General features: G+C 34.3%; 2 protein-coding genes across 3 annotated transcripts; one reads left to right on the top strand and one right to left on the bottom strand.

Moving 5' to 3' along the window:
- Nucleotides 1–12,614: 12,614 nt before the first annotated feature.
- LOC107932406 (ATP-dependent Clp protease adapter protein CLPS1, chloroplastic) lies at nucleotides 12,615–15,003 on the top strand. The gene is made up of 3 exons (XM_016864384.2): nucleotides 12,615–12,841; nucleotides 14,033–14,183; nucleotides 14,579–15,003. The coding sequence occupies exons 1-3, from the start codon at nucleotides 12,778–12,780 to the stop codon at nucleotides 14,838–14,840; spliced, it is 477 nt and encodes a 158-aa protein (XP_016719873.1). The 5' UTR covers nucleotides 12,615–12,777; the 3' UTR covers nucleotides 14,841–15,003.
- Nucleotides 15,004–15,589: 586 nt separating this feature from the next.
- Nucleotides 15,590–20,508, bottom strand: LOC107932378 (GDT1-like protein 4). Of its 2 annotated transcripts, XM_016864349.2 has the most exons (12): nucleotides 20,145–20,508; nucleotides 19,963–20,031; nucleotides 18,271–18,330; nucleotides 18,111–18,158; nucleotides 17,370–17,458; nucleotides 17,187–17,223; nucleotides 17,039–17,086; nucleotides 16,743–16,811; nucleotides 16,617–16,661; nucleotides 16,458–16,519; nucleotides 16,205–16,277; nucleotides 15,590–16,097 (listed from the first exon to the last, which is right to left on the bottom strand). In XM_016864349.2, the coding sequence occupies exons 1-12, from the start codon at nucleotides 20,160–20,162 to the stop codon at nucleotides 16,026–16,028; spliced, it is 690 nt and encodes a 229-aa protein (XP_016719838.1). In that variant the 5' UTR covers nucleotides 20,163–20,508; the 3' UTR covers nucleotides 15,590–16,025. The 2 variants fall into 2 exon arrangements, with proteins under 2 accessions (XP_016719838.1, XP_040940804.1); XM_041084870.1 differs by lacking the exons at nucleotides 19,963–20,031; nucleotides 20,145–20,508 and adding an exon at nucleotides 19,273–19,605.
- Nucleotides 20,509–23,650: the final 3,142 nt, after the last annotated feature.

Raw genomic sequence — 23,650 nt, 5'->3', positions numbered from 1 at the left:
TCTCTAAATTTCATTTTTTTTCATTTACATCCTTCTTTCAACTCTCTCAAATTCTCTCAAATTTTTTTGTTCTAAATTTATTGATATTCTCATTTAAAAATATAAATTTTTAATTATCTCGTATTTTATTCGTTCAAATTAATTTCTCACAAATGGTTGCCTCCCTAATTCGTTTTGACGACAAGCATATTTTTGTTGCCCAAGCAACAATGGTAAGACGAAATTTTAAATTTTGTTATTTTTAATTATGTTAAACTTAATTAATTGTTTTTTGATAATTTGAAATAATTTTTTTATGTTATAAATAGGCGGACGATTGTGTTTTGGAGGGGTTCATACATAATATGGGAAAGCTTTCGGTCCCTCAAATTTGTAGCTACTTACAAGAGGTTGGATTCTTGAACACTTCTCACATGCTCTGAGGCTGCAAACTCAATCCTACACTAATCAGCGCATTGGTGGAAAGATGGAGGCCTGAAACACACACTTTCCATTTTTCATGCGGCAAGTGTACAATCACACTCAAGGACGTAGCGTTACAACTAGATCTGCCAGTAGATGGGCCAGTCATCATGGGATCAGCGGTCATTCCTAGTAAAGTGGACCTCTCTAGAGCAATATTGCGAAGGTCCCGAACAGGTTTGATGGTGACCAGATATCAATCAATTTGTTCGAGGATAATTTTAAAGAGCTTTCTGAAGACCTAGCAGAGGAGGTCATAGAACAATACGCCTGAGCATTCATCATGAAGATAATTGGGGGAATTTTAATGCTCGATAAATATCTAAATTTGGTGCACATACGGTGGTTACTACATCTAATGAACTTCACCGAATGCGGAAAACTAAGTTGGGGATTTTCTATCTTGTCCAAGTTATATCGAGAGCTGTGTCAAGCTACGATACCGAATGCGATGTCCATTGGTGGTTGCCTGTTTCTGCTGCAATCGTGGGCCTGGTGGCGACTACCGTTTTTACGTCACAAAGTGACCGACCCATTAGTGTTCTTATTGGTGAAGAGGCAAAAATTTTAAAGTTATTAATAAATATGTAGTTTGTACAGTAAATATTTTTATTTATTATATGTTTCGACTAACATATCGCCTGTACAAGTGAAACCATGGGCCGAGTTACGTAAGATTACTGGAGGAGCTTAAAGATTTTAGGTTGCTGTTAGATCAACATTCTGAAGCCGAGCTTAGTTACTTATTCTTTCAAACATATATTAATTATGCAATTATTAGTAAAAAAAAATCATACGTAACAATATTTATAATTCTACTTTTTAGTTTGAATGGATGTACACCAACGCTGATATCATAATTTGAATACCGCTAGAAGTATTTTGGGACTAGGATATTTGGGACGCAAAGGTGCCATTGGTAGTATACAGGATGATGGAAATGCACGATGAATGACGATTACTGGGCAGAGAAGCACAAGGTGCAAATCTAGACTTGAGATCATGGGATGAAATCCTTACCTGTTCACGAACCATTTTTCTCAATGGACACGTCGACAAATAACGATTACAAGATGTGGTTCAGAGTCGTCAGAAAGTCGTATCTACTATTGCCAAAGGCGAAGAGTAGGCAAATTCGACCGAAGAAGCAATGACAACCGTCACAGTAGCAGTATAGGAGGGGATGTGGTCGCACAACAGGTTTGTCATCGGCTCCGGCAGAAGAAGCGCTGCCTATGTTTATGCAATTTTCGGGTCAGTTCACTTTACTTGTTCCTCTTTATTTCACTAACCCCATGCTTTCTTCATAAGTATTGCATTTCGCACTACTGTGGTATGTGAGCAGTTCTTCTGTTTCGATAGGTACATGTTTTAGGGCATCGACTTCTCTCGTATTGGATCACCGGTATACCTCATGGTGCAGCAAAAAATTAAATCCGGTGATCACATCCAATGATCCATGTGCAAGGAACAAATCATGGTGAAAAGGGTATAAACGACTACTTTTAATCGTCTAAAAAATCGAAGAAGCAGATTACACAATTGTATGTCAATTCCAAGCTGCTATGAAAACATTTCGACCTCTACGCAATCCACTCAGTGTGACAACGAACGATAAACACTCTCTAAACATTTTTTAGAGAAAAATATTACTTGATGGCTGCTAAACCTCACACATCCCTTATTTAAGGTATATTAGGTTTTCCTCAAAACCCTATATTTCTTAATTCAGGAATCATTAATATTTTGATATGAATTAAATCATAATAATTAACCAAATATTATAATTATCATAATTATAATAATGTTTGACCAAAAAAATTACAATTAAAATAATTATAATAATATTCAATCCTAAATTATAATTACAATAATTATAACAAGGATTTCGGTAAATTATTATTTTTAGTTAAATTTTATATTAATTAAATCCATATATTAATTTAACCATATTTTTCATTATGTGTACGACATACTTGTACATATAATTCGTTCGATATATAACTGCCCAATTAAATTAATTCTTTAATCCATTTAATTCATATTGACAACTAAACATAATATCAACTATGTTTGGATTTCGTCCGTTTCAACTATAGGGTGTGACTCTGTAGGTTCTTGTAATGTTAGTAGTAATACTAGAACGATTCTAATATTACAAACAATGAGTGGCTCCTAGCAATATATCATTGCTACCTAAGTTACAAGAAGTCATGATTCGACATAACTTCTCTATGATTAACCCTTCATGTATTAAATCTTTTTGTCATTTATATCTAAAATGGACACAAATCATGGAATAGTCACACTTGCATAGTCCATCTAATGTTTCTTAATATCCTAAGTAGACCATGAAAAACAAATAAGTATGATATCTCATATCAACTTATTCGAGTATGGCCATGCATTTCTAGTCTTACTCAATCAAGTGGTTTTGGATATTGCTCCCATCATTTAGGAGGGACAAATTATATATTGATCAACCATATCCTACTACATAGATTGTGGTATATCCAACATCAGCCTTTATAGAATAACCAGTTAAGGTGTACGTTTGACTGTATCAAAATATACGACTTACGATGTTGGGATAATGGTGATCTTAAGTCTGAGGATCATATACATAGTAATCACTATGAGTAATATTGTGACTATTAAATAATAATCTAAGAAACATACTAAAAAATGAGTTAGTCCAATATGTTGTTCTCTAACACACATACTCATGTGTTGATTTTGACATCTCATGTCAATGACAACACTTTGTCATCAATCAAGTACACATAAGTCTTAATGCATTATTATTGTCCAAGCCCATAAAAATAGTTGACTAAATATTTTTTAAGAATAATTATATTATCCTCAGGACATTATTATAACAGTTTATTTTTATATACAGAAAATAAACTGAAATAATAATGGTTGTGCCTTATTTTAATAAACGAGGTAAAATAAGTATGTTATTACAATCATATCATGATTGGTCTTTAGGCATACTCTAACACCTCGCATTCTTCACTCCCATGCTAATATCAATGTTAACCTAGATATTTGGCCAAATGCCAACGCATCACCGCCATCGATGATGACACCGATACAGAAACCCATACAACAATCGATGCTAGTGTCAATGACGAGGACAATATCGATGTACCCAGGATTTGGATCACCTTATTGTTATACGCCGATAGTGACACAAACATCACAAGCATATTTATTTTTTTAGAGTGGCTCATCGACGCAACCACTGGCTACGGAAGTGAATGATACACGATGGGACCCTAAGTCGACACAACAGTCAACTACGTAGGACGATGATGGCGCTAGTGCAGCTAGAGACAAGGCCTACGGGACATTGCGAGGTGGGGGTAGAGATGGTGATGGCACTAAACAGAAAGTCTATAGGCCCGTACCTCTAGAGCCCCACAAAAATCCTCCATGCAACTATCGTATATCACCTTATGACATACAATCTCCTCGACGAGACAATTGATTTATTTTTTTTATGATTGATATATATTTTTTCTAAACAGTGCGATGTAAATATATATTTTTGGAATAAATAAATAAACCAAAAATTTTCATTCGAGCATCACATTTGTCTTTTTTACTGTTTAACGTAAGTTGTGCGTGAGTTACTTCAATGTATAACAAATTTGGAACACCTGAATAATGGAAGCATGGTAATGAATATATTATTTAGAAGAAAATAATGCTATCAACGAGGAAGTGTAATACCCCGAAAATTTTTTACAGTAAGATATTATTCTTGATATAGTAAAATAAGAAAATAAAGTGACAAAAAGGGAAATTTTGAGTTATGTCAATATTGGGAAGGATATTATGATATATTAATCCAAGAAAGGACTAAAATGTAAAAGTGAGAAAAATTTTGTTGCACAAGAGTAAATACTCAAAATTTGAAGGGTTAAAGTGTAAATATGAAAAATTTGAAGGACCAATAGTGTAAATATTTTAAGGGTGGAATGATCTAGAAACTAAGGAAAATGGATGAACTATGACCAAATTGAATAGGTGAAGAACTATGAGGGACTAAATTGTAATTTTACCAAATCAAATGATGACTCAAGGATGAAATTTTAAAAGATAATGAAGGATAAAATGGTCAATTGGAAGAGAGAGAAATCTAGAAAGTAATAATGATACTAGAGATATTTTTAAATTTTATAATTATTTAATTAGATAAATATTATTTTATTAATATTTTAATAAGATATTTTATTATTATTTTATTAGTATATAAAGAAAGAAATATGAGGGATTCTCATCCATCTTTCCCATGCAAAACCAACGTGAGAAGAAGAAGAAGAAGAAGAAGAAAAGAAGTTTTCACTTCTTTACAATTTGGTCCTTTTACCAAAAATTCACCATTTTCACCCAAAAATCAAAAGAATTTCCATAGCTCCCAAGAGAGAAAAAATGTTAAGGAGACTATGGGAAGTTAGAATATCAAGTTGGATTCAAGAAATGAAAGCTGAAGGAGAGAGAAAATCAAGATGAAGATTGAAATCAATAGAACAAGGTAAGAACATCATGATTTCAATATATTTTTAAGTTTGATATTATTGAAAAAGTATGGGATTAATGTTAATGTAGAGTTTCCTTACATATAGTCCTATGTTCTTGATATGTTAGTGAAGAGAAAATAAGAGAAAGTGATGAGAAATTGTGTAGAAAAAGAAAATAAGAGTGTTATAAATATGGTAATTAATATCTTGCACTAAAACAATTTTGGACAGCAGCAGTAGTCTAAATTTGAAAAATCACCAAAAATTTTAGAAATCGAATTATGGGATGAATAAAATATGAAATTAAATTTTATTGAGTCTAGTTTCTTTTAGAAGAAATTATGTAAGCAACGGAATTGTAAATCATGAGATATAATAAATTTTGTGAGACAAGGTTAGAATGATTTCGGGTTCCCCTGTTCTGACTTTGGAAGTCATAAAAAAATTGGATAAAAATAATTAGGGGCTTAAATTTATATTTTTAGAATATTGAATGAGTCTATTTTCAATAGATATAAATGGGAACATCATTCGAATTCTGCACGAGGAGATAATTAATTTTTAGTGAAGAAGGGTCAGAACTGTTAGATAGCAGAACATGTGTAACTTTAAAGAATAAACTGTACTTATTGGCTAAACCAAAAATTCTAAAAATTTTATGGCAAGAATATATATGAGTCTAGTTTTAGGGAAAATTATCGGATCTTAATTTAGAGTTCTATAGCTCCAGATATAAATAATTTAGTAACTATGACATAGATGGACAGCTTGAATATTCATAAAAGTAAATAATAAAAATTATAGATAATGTTACTTACAAGTGTGTTATATACATTAAGGATGTGGAATGGAGAGGAGGAGGAGGAAAATATATATGAATATTCAGCTAGCATGGCTAATTTGCATGTTTTAGGCTTAGGGACTAAATTGAATAAAAGTAAAACTTCAGGGGGCAATTTTGTAAAATGTCAAAAATGACCAAATTGAAAGGAATGAATTGTTTTATTATCAAAATTAATAAATTGAATGAAATTATCAATTTAAGATCGGGTGAAAATTGGGAAAATGTTAAATTACCAAAATGCCCCTGAATCTTGATATTTCTGCAATTTCACCAGGTAAGTTCGTATAACTTGAATTATATTCTTAAGTGCTTGAAATGTATGTTATTGATGTGAATATGATTTGAATGTTCATTGTATGAAAATTGATAAAACATTGATATATTTGATAAAAATGGGAAGAAATCCCTGTTGAATAAATGGAAAATTCAATGGATCTCTGAAAAGGAATTAACAGTAAAAAGGATCTAACCCGGACGGGTGATCCTATCCTGATATAGCCCTTCCGAAGAATTCGTGTAAAATGGATTTAGTCCGGACAGGTAATCCAAATTAGAGTCTGAATTTAGCATGGATTGGTAATTCAGATCCAAGCTCATTAGAGTAATTGTCGTTGCAGGGGATTTAGCCTGGACTGGTAATCTCGACAATACTCTATGAGTTTATATTACAGGGGATTTAGCCTGGACTGGTAATCCCGTTGTAAGGAAGAGGTTCGCGGGAGTGTGCTTTCTGAAATGAAATGTGTAAGACCATGGTTAAAAGATACCATGACAACATGATATGAAATGTGTAAGACCATGGTTGAAAGATACCATGGCAACGTGACATGAAAAAATAAGACCATGGTTGAAAGATACCATGGCAACGTGACATGAAAAGAATAAGACCATAGTTGAAAGATACCATGGCAACATGATGGGAAATGAATAAGACCATGGTTGAAAGATGCCATGGCAACGTGACATGAAATGAACAAGACCATGGTTGAAAGATACAATTGCAACATGACAGAAAATGAGTAAGACCATAGTTGAAAGACACTATGACATCATGTCAAAGATAAATAAGACCGTGGATGGGAGACACTATAACATCTGTTAAACAATTGATATTCAGGTAATATGTATCAGATGACGAATGGTTATATGAAATGGTTGTGTGAAATGTTTACAAGAACTGGTCATATGGAAATATATGTACAAAATAGTTGTATGAAATAATTATGAAGATAGATAAACGAAATAAGTATAAGTACATGGAATATAATTTATGTTAAGTTTGATATAAGCTATTACCGGAATAAATATACATAAAATATATGGAAATGATGGAACATGAAATATTGATATAATGAAATGAATGATATATACTTATGAAGAAACGGTAAGAGAATGATATGTTTCATGACATGTACATATATGATTATCTCTAATTTTTGATACAAGGAAATTAAGTAAGTAAATACAATTATTAAACTCAAGTGTGACATGTCGAGAAAATAAGTATATCAATGTTGAATTTATATGAAATATGTACTAGTATACTAACAATGTTACTGTTTGATGCTTATAGAAGTGTCAAGCTATTGATTGAATGGTAATATATTTATTTATAAGATGCATTGAATCGATAAGTATTTAATTGAATTTTTTTAGGTGATCTGTAAATTTTAGTAATGCTCCGAAACCCTGTTTCGACGACGGATACAGGTTAGGGGTGTTACATGAAGTCCCAATGTACCCCTGTATAAAGAACATGTTGTCTTCGTATGCTCTGGGTTTCTACAGTACCCGCATAATAACTGTTGATTGTCCCTATCCTGAATATCAATATTGTTTTTTATTCAAGTGGAATTCGGGCTACCTTTGAGGACATGACAGAGGTCTTTGTTCAGTGCCAACTTGTACTGCACGCTAGACACCGACGATTACATACTCTCATCTAAGATGGTTGGGAGTTCAGGACTCTACGTATTGTGAATGCATTCTAGTTAGTAGACATCATTGATGTAAGGTGCGTACTCAATTTGTTTGTTCCCATATGTAGCAATTACATGTATGCATAGGAACCGAAATACTTGGAATCATCCACAATCGTAAGTCCCTGCTATTAGGTTCACATAATAGGATGCCATTAACATGTCGTGATCGGGCCTAGCGTGCTCAATGACTCAAAAATCGAGGTTCTGACGCAATTGGCACACTACATACATAATGTTCGCCCTTACTGTGTTTCATCAAATCTTTTTCATGACATTATCACACCAATTACTGCCGTTCGTTATTTGTCCAGCATACACTGTTGCCCTATTCAGAAACAAGTCGGCTAGGTGAAAGTATGTTTCTTTGACAACAGAGGTTACTGGTAAATGATGCATCCTCTTTAGTACGGAATTTATAAACTCGGCTAAGTTTGATGTCATGTGCCCATATCATAGGACCTCATTGTACGATTGCGTTCACTATTCATATGGTATATTTGCTAGGTACGTTGCACCGTAGGCATTGATGGTACTCAAGTTGTTCAACATTTCATAGAATCGATGTTGGACAAGCTCATAACCTATTGAAAAATGCCTACCCGTTAGTGTAACAAACAAACCCAGTATGGTTATTCGATGTACAATGATTAAATAGTTGGAACTACAAACTTATATCAATTACTAGATCTCACTCAGTTTTTGAAGTATATTTTTTGTGGTAGTTGGATCTTAAATGTCATAAGCAGTACCGATGATAAGACCGATCTCATAGGCTACCATAGCGTTTAATTGCAGACACTATTCTAGTTCTCATGTCTGATATAACACAAATGTCTGACTATGGCCAAACGCTGCAGTGCAATCGGTTCAAGAAGAAATCCTAGTCATTTTTCATTTCTCCAGCAGTTATTGCAAATGCTATCGGCAGAATTATTTGATTACTATCCTAAGCAACGATAATCAACAGACGATGTTGATACCTTTCGTATAGCCAGGTGCCTTCAATTTGAACCAGAGGCTTACAATGCCGAAAAACCTCTCTGTATTGATTAAATGTCCAAAAGATTCGATGGAATACTCTTTTCCCAATGACCAATCAACTATTGAAGTACTTTAGCTACGTTTCTAGATCGGTTATGGAAGCAAATACGTATTGATCCAATACTTGAAACCATTCCTATAGATAGTTATATGAATCGTCCTACTCATGATGCAACTTATCCATAGCCTTCTGTTTTCAACCTACGCTTTGTAGTACATTAAAGTGTACTTGTAGTAGCTATGGATGTCCGCAATCAACACCTAGACGAGAATCCTAGGACTTGTATTCACTATTGGTAGAATAATGTTAGAAATCTTTTTCGAGTCTAGCATCAAATGGTCCTGACTTGCACCTGACGCAACACAGTTATGTGGACCAAAATATTTTTTTATTGTTTACAGATCGATTTTCTTACGGAAAGACTCCATGATTTTCCACTTGCACTTCCCGTCTCACATTGTACACTTTTCTTTGAATTTTTCAGAACGAGACTTCATGATTTAGTAGTTCACGCCATTCTTAAAGTTGTCCTACTTCAGTGCAACAATGAAATGATCTTTGTTTAGGTATTCCATTCCAACTTTCAGTACTCGTACCTCACGAGATGTACTTGCGTGATCAGGTTTTTTGTGCGATAGTTGCGAAAATTCTAAACCACCATTGGTCGATAAGTTGATGTTCGTCATGTGAGGAGGAGATTCATATGCCTAGAATCACGGATCCGAAGTATTGTCCAAGGCACCATCTTTAGACTCACAAGGTTTCAACTTTAGTTTGGAAAATAGTGCCACTTCTGAACCATTCGGACCGCGTTGCTAGATTGGCTTAGGATTCGACTCCTCCCCGTCAACTACATTTCCTACCCTTTTTCGACTCCTCCCCGTCAATTGCATCTCCTACCCTTTTTTCCTCACTTGAATCTTCTCCCTCTGCCACCTCTTCTTCCACACCAACACATTCTTCATGGGTCGCATCTTCTCCCTCATCTGCACTTCATTGTCACTTTCGAGCAAAGGGTTGGACGTACCCTCGTTGGTCTCCGTCGAACTAAATAGGTAATTGGTTCTCTTATAACCCATGTGCTCGTCAAAAAAATACATCAATTTGATGTTTGGTGTACATCGATGATCCCCTCGTATAACTACTTCTGCCCCATGACATCGACCCAGTGGCAAAGTTGAAATTGAATACATTGATTAAATGTCGAGCTCGAGTGTCAATATTTAGGTTATGCTCGAACCCTGACCGGTACTGGACACCGAAGTTTAGATCTATGCTGGATACCGATGAGTGTCTGCCCATAAATGTTTTGAGGATATCGTAGAAATTGCTTTGTAACTAGCTAGTGAACCCACTGCACAACTATGTAGTAGGAATTTCTACTTTAGCTTCGGTTCCCATATTCATCGCAACGATGGTCGAAAATAGGCCAGATCCATCAGTTTCGGTGAATTCGATGTATAACTCCATTACAGCATTTTTGCTTGAGCAGTGCAATAATATGACCGTCTTGAGATGGACCTTACTAGTTAGGTTGAAGAGTTCATTCCTTTAGGGGTCAACGGAGGTAAGAAATCTGCATTGCAACTTTGAAATTCTTCCCTGGGTCGATCCATTGACTTTGCTTCTTATTCTGGTTCGTAGCTTATACAATTTAATTGTAAGATTGAACACCAATTCCATAGACTTCACTTTTACGAACACTATCGTGATCTCTGTATTACAGATTTGACCATCGTAGTAAATAACAGATTTCACTCGTCGACTCATTTCAATATCGATCATGAATTGGGTTAATAAAAGTAAAAAAATAAGTAAAGGAATGTCCAAAGAAGTACACACAACTCTCGCAAGACAACTACTCGATGTTTGATATTTATTTCATATGTGTCTAAGTTGTTAAAAATACATCCCTTTTATAGAAAAGATAATATAGGGAGAAAGGGAATACATACTTCAAAATTCATTCATGAATGCATGCATTCATTTAATTTTGTATGATACAAATACACTGGAGCATTCAAAACGCGTTCAGAAATCATATAATTTCAACCCACTTTATAACATGTTCCCTAGGTATTCTGCAAAGGTTACTTTAATGTACACAATAGAAGAAAAATGTTAGAGAAAGCATGCCCAGCTGGGGGAGTTTTCCTACTGACATATTAGGAAAGCGCACCTAGCTGGGCGAGCATTCTCTAACATTTTTCTTCTGATAGACATTAAAAGTGTTTGATGCATCGTATTTTTTTGGCTATTTTAACAATGTTTCGAATATATTCTTCAACTCCTACAGCACGTTTTCAATGAAAGAAAATTTTTAGTTTGCAAATCAACCCTTTCTTGCACCTATAAAAGGGCTCACACACACCAAGCTTCATCGTCCCTCAGTCATCGCCTCCCCCCTCTATCCCTCATCTATAAAATATTTTCTTAATGTTTGAGGTATTTTTGAATCATCGGTAATGTGATATCGCTCCGAGATGCATATATTTCACATGTCCTATCTAGATAAGACTATTACCTTCAGAACCTATCCTACGAAGTTGGGTTCCGGGGTGATTTTGCTTTATGCGTGGAGGAATACGTGAAGGTCTCAATCGATAATTATTATACAATAATGGATCAATGTATAACAAAGAAGCCAGTTGACAGTCATTACGCGACCATGAGCTCAATCTTTTTGGATACCTGAAAATGATGCCCTGTAAATATCATGTAAAAGTTTGAGGGCATATTCATACGGAAAAATTTTATGGCTTTTCGTTATAATTGGTGTAGTTTTTTTTCTCTATTTCTAGGCAACCAGTACCTTTAACCTTCCTTTTTATTCTAAGGCCGGCAGCGTCGTGGATGCAAGAGGACCTTCAGGCAGAGAACGGCTATTGCGGTGCAGTAAAGGTGATGCTCCTTTCGGGGCGATGATGGTTGTCATTATTAAATACTCATTAATAACTACAACTGTTACAGCGCCGACCGGAGTTTAACCTCCACTGCATCGAAACATCTGCTCTCCACTTAAAAGCCCTCTTGTGTTCAGCTTGTGTCAACCTTCAGATAAGAATGAAAAGTTAAAGATACCGATTGCTTGGAAATAGAGAAAAAAATTGCGTTGATTACACCAGATGTCCCTAAAGTTTTTCCCTATAATTATGACATCAATCTTATATATAATATATATAGGGCATCGTTTGTGGGTATCCAAAAAGCTTGAACTCCTGACCGTGTAACGATTGTCACCTGATCCCCCGGTTATACTCGAACTTGTGACCGCATCACAGCTGCCGACTGAGACCTCTACCTAGACTTTAACCCCTGATCGTATCAATAATTATTATCTTGAAACCTGATTTCCCCACGATAGGTTTCTGAGGTGATGATCCTATCCCGCTATGACATATGAAATGTATGTGTTCTGAGGTGTGTTATCACATCCTCGACCCCTCAAATCTACTTATGAACTTTCGTGGTTTTAATAGAAAACCATAAATCCTAATCTATAAATTCAAAAACTCTAACCCTAAAATAATTTAAAATTAAAAACCCTAACGGTAGGAAAGAGGAAGGGACAGCGTGTCCAATTAAGAGCGCTTTCTGCTACCTGTGCGGGAAGCTTACACAACCGGATACACTTTCCTTTTCTTTTTCCTAAAATTGATCTATTTCCTTAAATAATAAAAATAGCCTAAAGTCCTAATTAAAAAATAAACGGCTTTTACGCCTTATTTAGCCCATATAATCATACTTGTAAATTTGGGTTGTAAAAATCTTTCGGTCTAAATGGTGTTGGGTTGTTTAGCCACAAAAAATGGAAAAAAAGAAAAACAAAAAATCTAAAACAAAAAAAAGTGGTTAAAAAACATTTTTCGTTAGACAGAAGTGAGGAGAGACTGTGTGGAAATATAGAGTCGGAGAGGCATGGAGACTGCCATACGTGGTAGATTATCTCTCTCACCAAACACCGTCTTTAATCCTAAACCAGGTTCTTCCTTCTCTCCACTTTCTTCTTTTTGGGTTTTCAATTTTGGGTTATACGTGAAGTTTTTAATTTTTCTTGATTTATTACTGAATAAACCATAAAACGCATCTGGGTATCGCAGCCACTTCGTTTAGATGACTCTTGTCGCTTATGTTCTGCTTAGTTCCTCCGAATTATTCATCCAATAATCCAAGTAATAGATGCAGAAGTGCTTTTATTAACGATTCGGATTAAAAAGGATGGAGCTTTATGCGGATTCATTTTCTGGGATGGCTACTCTTTTGCAGAAATTTTTATTTCGTTGAAACTGTGGTTTGTGAAGAATGCTTAGGAATAAGAAATATATACGAACATACATATTTTAATTACAAAATTCCTTTTGCTGGTATTATTTGACATTGTACTTTTTAGAGGGCTAGAGCTTTGCAGGGACTTGCTGGTTTAGGAATGAAGATGGCAACTGTTATAAAATAACTCACTTTCATTCATGCTATTGAGGATGTTTCTTTTTTCCTAAAAGGGCAACATTATTGATGTATGGTCTGCTTAGTTTTTTTGCTAGCTGTTGGTGGGAAAGGGATTTGGATTCTCAGCCTTTTAGCTCACTCATCATTAGCCGGAGACATTTTTCTTCTTGTTGTATAGTTCTGAGGGTATGAATTTGGTTGTAGATGATTGGATCCATTTATATAGCTACTTCTTCATCCAAGAAAATGAGAGAAGAAAAGGAGAAATTTTGCCATCTTTAGACCTATTGAGAGTAGCTCTGAAATCCAAAAATGGTCTTTTGAATCTTAGTTATTGACTTGTTGCAAAATGTATTGATTACATGAGATCAGTACATTTTCCTTATTGATGACCGGAAAGTTGAATATTAGTTATGTAATCATGCGTTGTTTACTAATCTCATTTTCTTGCCCACAGACAGTAATGTAGTGAGTCTGTTGAGTTCCAATTCTTTTATTGACTGGATTTAGTGAACCTCAATTGCTTTGAGCTCTTGAGCTACTGAAATGAATGATATTAACTATTATTCTTTTCGAAAGCTATAATTATGGTGTTCTGTTTCAATATCCAAAAACTGTCCTCCATTTCTTATTAGTCATCAAACTTAATTGGCATCAGTAGAGCGCTTAATACTGATGGTTCCTTGCTTTCTATCAATGTGTGTTAAATTAAAACTATACAAAACAGGAGAGAAACGGTCACTGTGCAGAGGACCATGTACCAATCGTGGCGTTCTCATGGCTATATCGACCACAGGACCAAGTAAAGGAGGAGGAATCTTGGAGAAGCCAGTTATAGAGAGAACCACTCCTGGTCGTGAATCTGAGTTCGATCTAAGGTGCATCCCCAAATTCAAATGTATTATTGTACCTTTAGATATTTTGATGTGAAATACTCATCATTGATATTGTTTTATCATGAGCATTCTTCTCGCAAATTTGCTGGTTACCCTCCTTTTTTAGTTGGACAATCAAAATCAACTTGCGCTTCCTACAAAAATGAGCGGTGCATCCTGACTGGAACATTTCACAATCCAGAAACTGGGGAGATTTCCAATTCCACACCCTGTAACTATTTTGTGCCCACACTTGTTGCGTGTGTGATGTTAAATCGGTGTCTTTGAACTATTCATGCATTGGCATGCATGCAGGAGTAGCCCATGCTATGTCTGTTATCTAATATTGCTTTCTCCACAGAACCTTCTTTAAACATTTATGGTTATAACTTGCTCAGGAAGTCGAGAAAAATAGCCCCACCTTATCGAGTCATGCTACACAATGACAACTATAATAAACGGGAATATGTTGTCCAAGTATTGATGAAAGTGATCCCGGGGATGACCCTAGACAATGCAGTTAATATAATGCAAGAAGCACACTACAATGGGTTGGCAGTGGTGATTATTTGTGCACAGGCCGATGCTGAAGAACACTGCATGCAGCTAAGGGGGAATGGGCTTCTTAGTTCAATTGAACCAGCAAGTGGTGGTTGCTGAAGAGTAGACCTATTTGGCTTTTATCACTGTTAATGTATATACATACTCCTTTTAGAGCTTTAAATGCTGTATATGTGTGTGTTGATACAATGTTGTATGATCCCCGGACCTGGACATTTTGTATGGTCAAATTATAGACAAGAGGATGGATGTTGGGTACTAATTGTGAGTAAAGTTGGCTCCGTAGATGTCTGTCTTTGCATTTGCTAAACAATTTGTGAGAAGTGACACCTTAAAATATCAAGGGGAAAAAAGAACAAAAATGAACCTGATGAACGATCAGGAATGGAACACGTCTTACATTATTCCAGACCAAGGGAGGGACCGATGGCTTTATTCTCGTTGTTTTCACGTTTTAATTAATGTCCAAAAATAGCCTAAGGTCGGTTGCGTTTAGGAAAATATTTTCTTTTAAAAAAAAATTGAGAGGCTGATTATAAACAATAAAAAGAGATTATTTACTTTGTTGGTAGAACACTAAAGATGGAAAAACTTAATAAACCATATAACTGATAATACGGCCATGGTATGAGCCAATGGCATGAACTTGATTTCTTTGCTTTTAAATTGTTGCGTTTCATTGCTGAACTGTAAACCCAAATCTTGATTAAAACAGAATATAATTATGATTCACAATAGAACGCCCAACATTGGCATTGCCAATGGTGATGCTTTCACATTTTGAAATTTTAAACTGATTATGGTTCACTTTTAATTAGCTCAGGTACGCAATCATGGGAAGAGATTGCTGAATCTCAAACATGTAAAGTTTATGATCCCTGGTGAAATAAGCACAAAGCAAAAGTATCCATTACAGACTATATGCAGCACGTGTATGTATTTGAATGCAGGCAAAAACACTTATTCCAAAACAAATTCTATTCATTTCTAACAGCCTCACATGCCTTTGAGTGCAAGATACGAACATAGGTGAAGCGTTTGCTTGCCTATCTAATAATGACTGTAAGACACAGCACTGTGCCTGGACTGAGAAGATGACAGACAGGTATGAATAATTATAAATGTAATAACAAAACAGCGGGTCAATTTGGATTTAGGATCTTCGCCTGTTTTATGTGAAACATTAAAGAATTCATAGCAACCCAACTCCTCCCCAACGGAGTACGCCAACTCTAGTGAACAATTTTCTTGATGGAAAAATCAGAACTAACCATTAGTAAGTCGTCAAGACTCAACTGTTGAGAGGAGGGATTGGATTCCAAAAACAATGAAAAGAACTCCACCCGAGAGTGCAACCTGCATCAAAATAGATATAAACTTGGTTTTACTAGTTGCTCACCAAATTAAATGCAAACCATAACAGTCGCATAAGGATAAAAAGGAAAAGTATGGATCTGGATTACAATTTTCTCAGATATCTGACACGCCAGGCTCTTCCCTCCAAGTACAGCAGCAGTGGTGCACAGTGCTTGTCCTCTGAGAAAAAGGAAAAAATAAAAGAGGAAACCTTACTAATCACTAATCACAGCATATACAGAGTGAAGATATATAAACATATAAAATGGAAACAGCACTGTATACAGTGGTTTCAAAATATTAAGGAAATAGCAATGCTTCGGTAAATATGTATAGATATCTAATGGTAGTAGAACTTACAAAATTCCACCAAGAACCACACCAAATGGATTCTCATCTGCAGCCAAGCCAATGGTAGCAAGCTGAAAAGACATTGCTATACTCAGTCCAACATGATAAACATGCAATAGTCCTGTTAAAGAAGAGACAGAAATATGAAATTCATGTTATAAAGTTTACCTGGCTCTTGTCGCCCCATTCACCAAAGAATGTGATGGAAAATGCCTGCAGAATAGGCACTTTCAAATTATTTGACAAAATGCAGGCTAATCAAGATTCAACTGAATAGATTTTATAACTTATGACCTTCAGAAATATGGGAGAGAAGAACTGTGTGAGAAATGGCTGCCTCTCCTTTTTTGAATCATCATCAGTCTGATAGCATAGGAAACAGTCAAATGTCCTCATAGTCTTAAAAATGTTATTAAAAAAGCTAAATACTAAGAAGCCCTTTCCTTTTCCAAATATCCTAGATAAGCTCCTATACAAAATTATCTAATTAAGCCCTTAAAGTTCTAATCAAATAAGTTCAACACTGAAAGAAAACATGCTGTCGCCATGTAACACTATTCCTTTTAAGAAATATACTTTTATTTCTGTACCTTATTCCCCCCTTTGACTGTTCCTGGGTTTGCCTTCCAGTCAGCATCCTAGTCACACCAGTAAAGAAACATTTAAACAATTTCATTTTTTTCCCCAAACAGAGAAAAAGTCTACTTAAACATCAGGAAATTCATTAAAATAACCAACCAGTTTTGCTTCAACTTCAGCCAATTCTTCAGCCTCCCTATTAAGGAAATATAATCAGATCATCACATGATTAACTTACAGCATAGCAAAGCTTACCTAATGACACATGACAAATAGAAACCAAACCCAAGAAAATGATATAAGACTATTGGAAGAGACTAAAGAGGTAATAAAAAGCATTACCCATCCTCCATATATCCATCCCATAAAGACCACAGGCCAAATCCAAAGAAAAGCACTGTCGTAATGTGATGTGTCCATTTCCTAGAAATCTGCATAATTGAAAAAAATACAAGAGAATGAGAGCATTCCCCTACAAGTTCATAATTGTTACATGTACATGAGTGCAAGGTACATAATTAAATTTGATTACATTAATCACCTAAGCAGACTAAGGTTTGCTGTATAGTTCATAATGAAGGAAACCACACTTCCACACACTAGAGTTCGACAAATACCATATTTACAGATAGAACTACAGAATACAGTGGCTATTACAGGCTTAACTTAGTATCCAACCGTCCATACATAGTTTACATCTGAAAAGATTTAATCCATGTTTGCAAAGAATGCTTTAAGATTTAAGTTCCACAAGAGATTGAGATCTGTGTTTGGAGGGCTATATTTTATCACTGATAGCAGCAGTAGCAGAATTAACTATAGCATATAGCTTTAAGTGGGCAAAACTACAGCCACACTGAAGCATATCCAGTGCATTTCGTAACCTGTAACTTTAGAGAATAGACATCAGTCAAATTGACATCAATTCAGTTCTCGGCTTCTCGTCCTAAAACAAAGATGCCAAATACTGCTTGGAGTTGCCCAAAAAAGGCCTTTAATCTGGTTGTTCAGGTCCTTTAAAAGAAACTAAAATTTACCCACATGCAAAAGAAGCCGTTCTCAAACAGCAATCAAACCACTTACAAGATTTGGAGCAGCCCAGCCAACAACAGCAGAAAGAATAGTCATCACCTACAGATAAAACATTTCAAATAACTTGATGCTCAATAAAATAAAAAAAAGTTAACAGAGTGAATCAGAATGAAAATGATGCATGGAGAAAGGGAAAGAGAAAAACACTTACAATTAAAGCTGCCAGGCATCCTAACAAGACAAGTTTCCTGGGATGGCGCATTGCCAAGATCTTGAAACAAATAAAATACGTGATTTTAAAAATTCAATAATCAAGCTATTTCAGGATAAAATGCAGTAAAATTTGTGATTTTGGGCCAAGCACAATACTGCAGGATTTAATACAATATCTAAGTGAAAACATGGAAATCAGTATAACACAATTAAAGATGCAAAACGTAGGAAGTTCTTTCTGACATTTAAGTATATATCATATTTGTCTCTAAATAAAACCTGTATCACTGACAAAAATAATACTCTTATCCATCATGCGTTGAAAGTTTGGAACTAAATACCTACGCTCTCCAAGAACCAGAAAAAGACATTAGCTTTTCTAAGCTTAAAACCATGTTCCAAGTTTTCAGTACCCTAAACAATCTACGCTCCATTTCTTCATTCATACATGAGGCTTGCTTAGGTTAAAACAGCAACTTCGAGTCACTGTGATAAAAAAACATATTATCGCAGAAGAAAAAGTAAACGAACAAACATTAACATATTAACCTCATGAATGAAAATGATGATATACTGCCGTTCAAGAAAAATTTCCACAAGTTAATTCCAGTAAAACCAGTTGATTACTACAATCCAGAAATTCAACACTTACACAAGAAAAACATTTTACTACAAAATATTCAGCTAACGTTACTATTGTTGCTCAGAACAGTTCATTCCCTTGAGTGTAAACAAATATTTCGTTCCCATACCGGTCGATGTGTAACAATTCAGAGTGTAGGTAGCCTGAAAAGTTACAGTTTACATAGATGAAATGGAAATATTTTACTTTAAAGGTCTTTAATCTGATTCTCTTTTTTTCCTACATATGAGGAAATCCCAGAGGGAGGGGGCATTTGAAATTAATCCTCTTAAGAGAGATAACAAAAATTACAAAGACTGTGTTGTTGAAGTTTCCGCATTTTCAAAGCTACTAGCCAATAAAGAAGTAAATGAGCACCTTATTGTTTTGAAGGATGGATTTAACTGGCACAGGTGACTTCTGGGGTAACTCATGTAAAGCCAACAGATACTAACTGGCCAAGTAAATTTTGCAAGGACACTAACACCAAGAAACAGTGGAATATTAAACAAAGGTGAATTTATTCATGTGCAAGTGATCCATCTGGAATACACCTAATGAACTGAAGTCGAGGTTTTTTTTTTTTTCATTCAGAATTCATTCACAAGCTGAGCAAAAAAAGAAAATAACTCATTCACAACTATCTTCTAAGTGATCTTCAACCGTGAAATTTTTACCGGCAATATTTCCTTTTCCTTTTAGGAATGAAATCTTTCACGCCTTGTTTTACACGTGAAATTTATAATCCAATCAAATGTCTGATAAGCAGGTTTTTTAGCCTCTAGCTTTGTTTTACACGCAGAAAGGGGAATAAAATACGTGGAACATGATCAACTTATAAAAAAAGAAAAAGAAAAACAAAAAGAAAAAGGAAAGGGCAACACTATTAAAACAACACAAAAGGTTGTAAATGTAGGTTGATTATTCATTAGTCACAACATGATAGACTCAGTTTTAGTTTCAAGTCCTTTTCAGAACCATATTCAATAGAAAATAGTGAAACTCCAGTTTTATAAATATGAATTAACCAACCAAAAAACATAGAGAGAAAACTCAAATTTGACTAACCGCGGCAGCGAAGAACGTCTTGTCGCCAATCTCCGATAGCACAGTCATAGCCAATGACTTGGAAAAGGCCTTTTCAAAACAAAAACAAAAGTAATGATTAATCATCGCCAAATCAAAACTAAATCTAAATTGAAAAGAATGTCATAGTCGAATATTAAATTGAACTATAAAAAAAAAATTACTTGCACAAGCGAGGTCATGATTGCAGTTGCAGAGAGTGCCGAAAATGAAATTCACAGAAAGTAAATAGTTTCTAGTTTAAATAGTTTAGTGGAAAAGGAAATCAATTGTGTTTCTCTGTGTGTGATTGAGTTCGAGCTCCGAGTTTGACTTGGGCTGAATCTTTGGGATGACGAAATCAGCTGCCCAGGGAAAGAGACGACTAAACTATTCAAATATCATAAAGTGAAACTTGAAAAGGAAAAAGTGGAAAAGGGAGAAAACGTTGTGATTTTCAAAGGTTAAAAAAGAGTGTTTTTCTTAGCGTGTGTGCTTCACTTCCGCGAGTCAGGGTTTTGATTTAGGGACAAATTTCAACTTGTTTATTTCGTTACCAACAATAGTTATTAGTTTAAATTATACTTTGATGATTAAACCTTAATTTGTGAGATTTTGATTTGTAATATTTTTAACACTAAACTGTTATCCGATATTAAAGCTACTACGAAAACATAACATGACACTGACCTAGCTTCTATTTAATTTTCATGTGGCTTTCATGTTTTTTTTCTTTTTTCTTTTTCTTTTTCTTTTTCATATTTTCTTAATAAAACCCTAGTTCTCCTTTTTAATTTATCCTCTTTTGTAAGAGTGGGCGTTCGATTGAATTAAATTTAAAAACTCAAGTTAATCGAGTTGACGAATTTATTTTATTATCCTAAATTGATTTGAAATTTTCTCAAATCAAGTCAAATAAGATAGAATTTGAATCAAACCTATTTGTTTGAGTTAAATTAAAAAAAAATGACTTTGGTATTGTTTATTTTTATATAATCTTTTTTAAAATATTTTTCTTTAAAGTTTTTAATAACATAACAAGATTATGATAGAAAACATGAGCAAAAGTCTAAAATATAGGAAAAAACTACATCGTTCCAAACAACAAAATAAAAAATAAAAATAATACAACAAAAGTGAAATAAACAATAGCAATAACACAACAAACTAGTAACAAAAACACATCAGTTCAAAAACCGTTATAGAATAGCTTAAGCTTCTTCTTTTGCTTCAAACACCGTCGATAAGCTTGAAACATCTAGTAAAAGTATTGAATGAGTTAGTTAAATAATAAAAAATATTTACAAAAATAAATTAAATCAACATTTAACTTTATAAACTAATGCTAAGTATATTACCTTCTTGATCTTCAGGTATTTTGGATAAGTCTAGCAAATTTAAAAACAAAAGTGTTAGTTAACTTCTGGGAATGGTTACTAATATAAATAACACAAAAACTTATTTTATGAATCAAAATTAATATATTACCATCTTCCATGGTTTGAAGTTCATTAACATAGTCTTAAGGATTGATCGGATCATTAGATTTTCGAAGCCAATCTTGTGTGCAAACCAAAGCCACGACCATGACAAGAGGTAGAGAACTTCTAAAAATATCAAGAACACATCCACCCATGCTAAATGCACTTTTTGAGGCAACTGTTGAGATATAAATAACAAGAATATCTCGAGTCATTTGTGTAAGAATAGGGAATCTATGACTGTTCATTTTTCGCCACAATAATAAATCAAATGAACTTGAATTGTTTACTTCGTCCTCCTCACCCAAATACTTCTAACTTAGATTTATTTTCTAGTCCAACTTGTATCTTCTTCTTAAAGTATTTTTGCTTGGCCAAGCTTATTTGCATTTATGACTGATCTATTTCTATTGAACTGAAAAAATTTGTTGAAACTAGATCTATCTTAAAACAATTGAATTCTCTCGACATTAGAAGAATACTCATTGAACAAGCAATGCAATTGTTTATCAATCATTTTCATAATGTCATTAGCAACATTAGGAAAAAACAAGTTGACCCTAAAGCCCAAAAAGTTCATTTTACATCGTGGATTAAAGATAATCGCTAAGTAAACTAGCATGTTGGTCTTGTTTCCTTCACCTCAATACTTATTATACTTATCCCCAATTTTGGAAGTTATAGGAATTATGTCTAAATCTCCACAATCTGGCCACCCACAAAAAAGACAATGCACATCCGTTAATACTTCAAAAAGTGAGTGAGAGGTAATACGTAAAGTTTCAGACACCTTTATTGTAAGATGATAAAAAGGCTCTAACGCTTTTATAACTTTTTGAATAATTTCCCAATCATCAAATGTAGGAACTCCATCCCCAACTGTGAGGTCAAGAAAAAAAGTTATGATTATCACGTGCATATGATTCAAATGTATATTCATATTTTTCTGCCACCTTTAACAACATATATGTTGAGTTCCATCTAGTAGCCACATCTAAATACAATTGAGTCTTACTATCTATTATTTCTTCTTTTGCCCGTTGGTAAAATTTTGTTAATCTTGGTGGTGATGCTCTTATATACCTTACAACACCTCTAACTCGATCCACAGACACATAAGCATCCTTAATATCATATTACACAATGAGATTAAGAATGTGTGCAACACATCTCATATGCACAAATTTCCCCTTTGCAACAAAAGTATTTTGATGATTCAATTTCTTTCTCAAATATTCAACGATAACACTATTGGTGGATGCATTATTAATTGTAATAGTGAAGACCCTCTCAATCCCCCAATCTTGAAGACATCTTTCAAGGGCTTGACTTATGCTTTCACTTCTTTGAGTAGATATTGAACAAAAAAATTATAATCCTTTTTTGCAACCTCCACTCATCATCCACCCAATGTGTCGTTAAAACCATGTAAGATATCTTCTGTAATGAAGTCGAAGTGTTTGTTGTCAAAAAAACTCTACTTATATCTTTTTCAAAATAATTCACCATTATACTCTTAATGGAGTTAAATAAATCAAGACAATCCCCTTAAATTGTCCAACGAAATGGAAGACTAAACCGTGGGCAAGTATTTGAACCCCTCTTCCTCTATAATTTTAAAAGGCTGTTAATCTACAATTATTATATGAAACAATGCCTTTTTAACAACATCTTTGTCAAACACCTAAGTTGATAAATCCGTTGTTTCTTGGCTAGTCTTCACAAATGTTAATTTGATTTCTTTGGGTCATATGTATTTCCTTGAGGTCTTTTTAAGCATATTTTCAAACAATTGTTCAAATTGTTTATAGAACTCAAAGTTGATTACATGGTGTAACATCACAAGCATTGCACATTGCACTATTTCCCCCCTCTTCAGTTACATATTTGGTGAAATAATTCCAACAAGCTACCCTTAGAGTAATATTTCTTCGAACATTTCCCTTGGTTCTTGTTTGATCATCTCTACTTGGGGAAAAATTTTGTGATCTTTGAGTTGAACGATCTTGCTTTGGATCACTTATCTACAAGTAAATAAAAAAAATTTAACATTGGAAATTAATGAAAAAGACACCATAAAAAAATTTACACCATAATTTTAACATTGGATCACTTATCTACGAGTAAACAAAAAAAACATTAGAAATTTAATGAGAAAAATGTCACAAGAACATTTTAACCAAGACATGGTTTCACTTTACATTAAATGA

The sequence above is a fragment of the Gossypium hirsutum genome, chromosome A13 (assembly GCF_007990345.1).
Source record: "Gossypium hirsutum isolate 1008001.06 chromosome A13, Gossypium_hirsutum_v2.1, whole genome shotgun sequence".
Taxonomy (NCBI): Eukaryota; Viridiplantae; Streptophyta; class Magnoliopsida; order Malvales; family Malvaceae; genus Gossypium; species Gossypium hirsutum.
Note: the sequence above shows the minus strand (reverse complement) of the source record. Positions and strands in the feature narration are given on the sequence as shown.

Coding starts and splice junctions, on each gene's coding strand:
- LOC107932378 (XM_016864349.2), bottom strand. Junction 17,459..18,110: donor GCTGGGCTGCTCCAAATCTT/GTAAGTGGTTTG, acceptor TCAATTATGCAG/ATTTCTAGGAAATGGACACA. Junction 16,662..16,742: donor TCTCTCCCATATTTCTGAAG/GTCATAAGTTAT, acceptor CCTATTCTGCAG/GCATTTTCCATCACATTCTT.
- LOC107932406 (XM_016864384.2), top strand. CDS start 12,778: ATGGAGACTGCCATACGTGGTAGATTATCTCTCTCACCAAACACCGTC. Junction 12,842..14,032: donor CGTCTTTAATCCTAAACCAG/GTTCTTCCTTCT, acceptor TATACAAAACAG/GAGAGAAACGGTCACTGTGC. Junction 14,184..14,578: donor GAATCTGAGTTCGATCTAAG/GTGCATCCCCAA, acceptor TAACTTGCTCAG/GAAGTCGAGAAAAATAGCCC.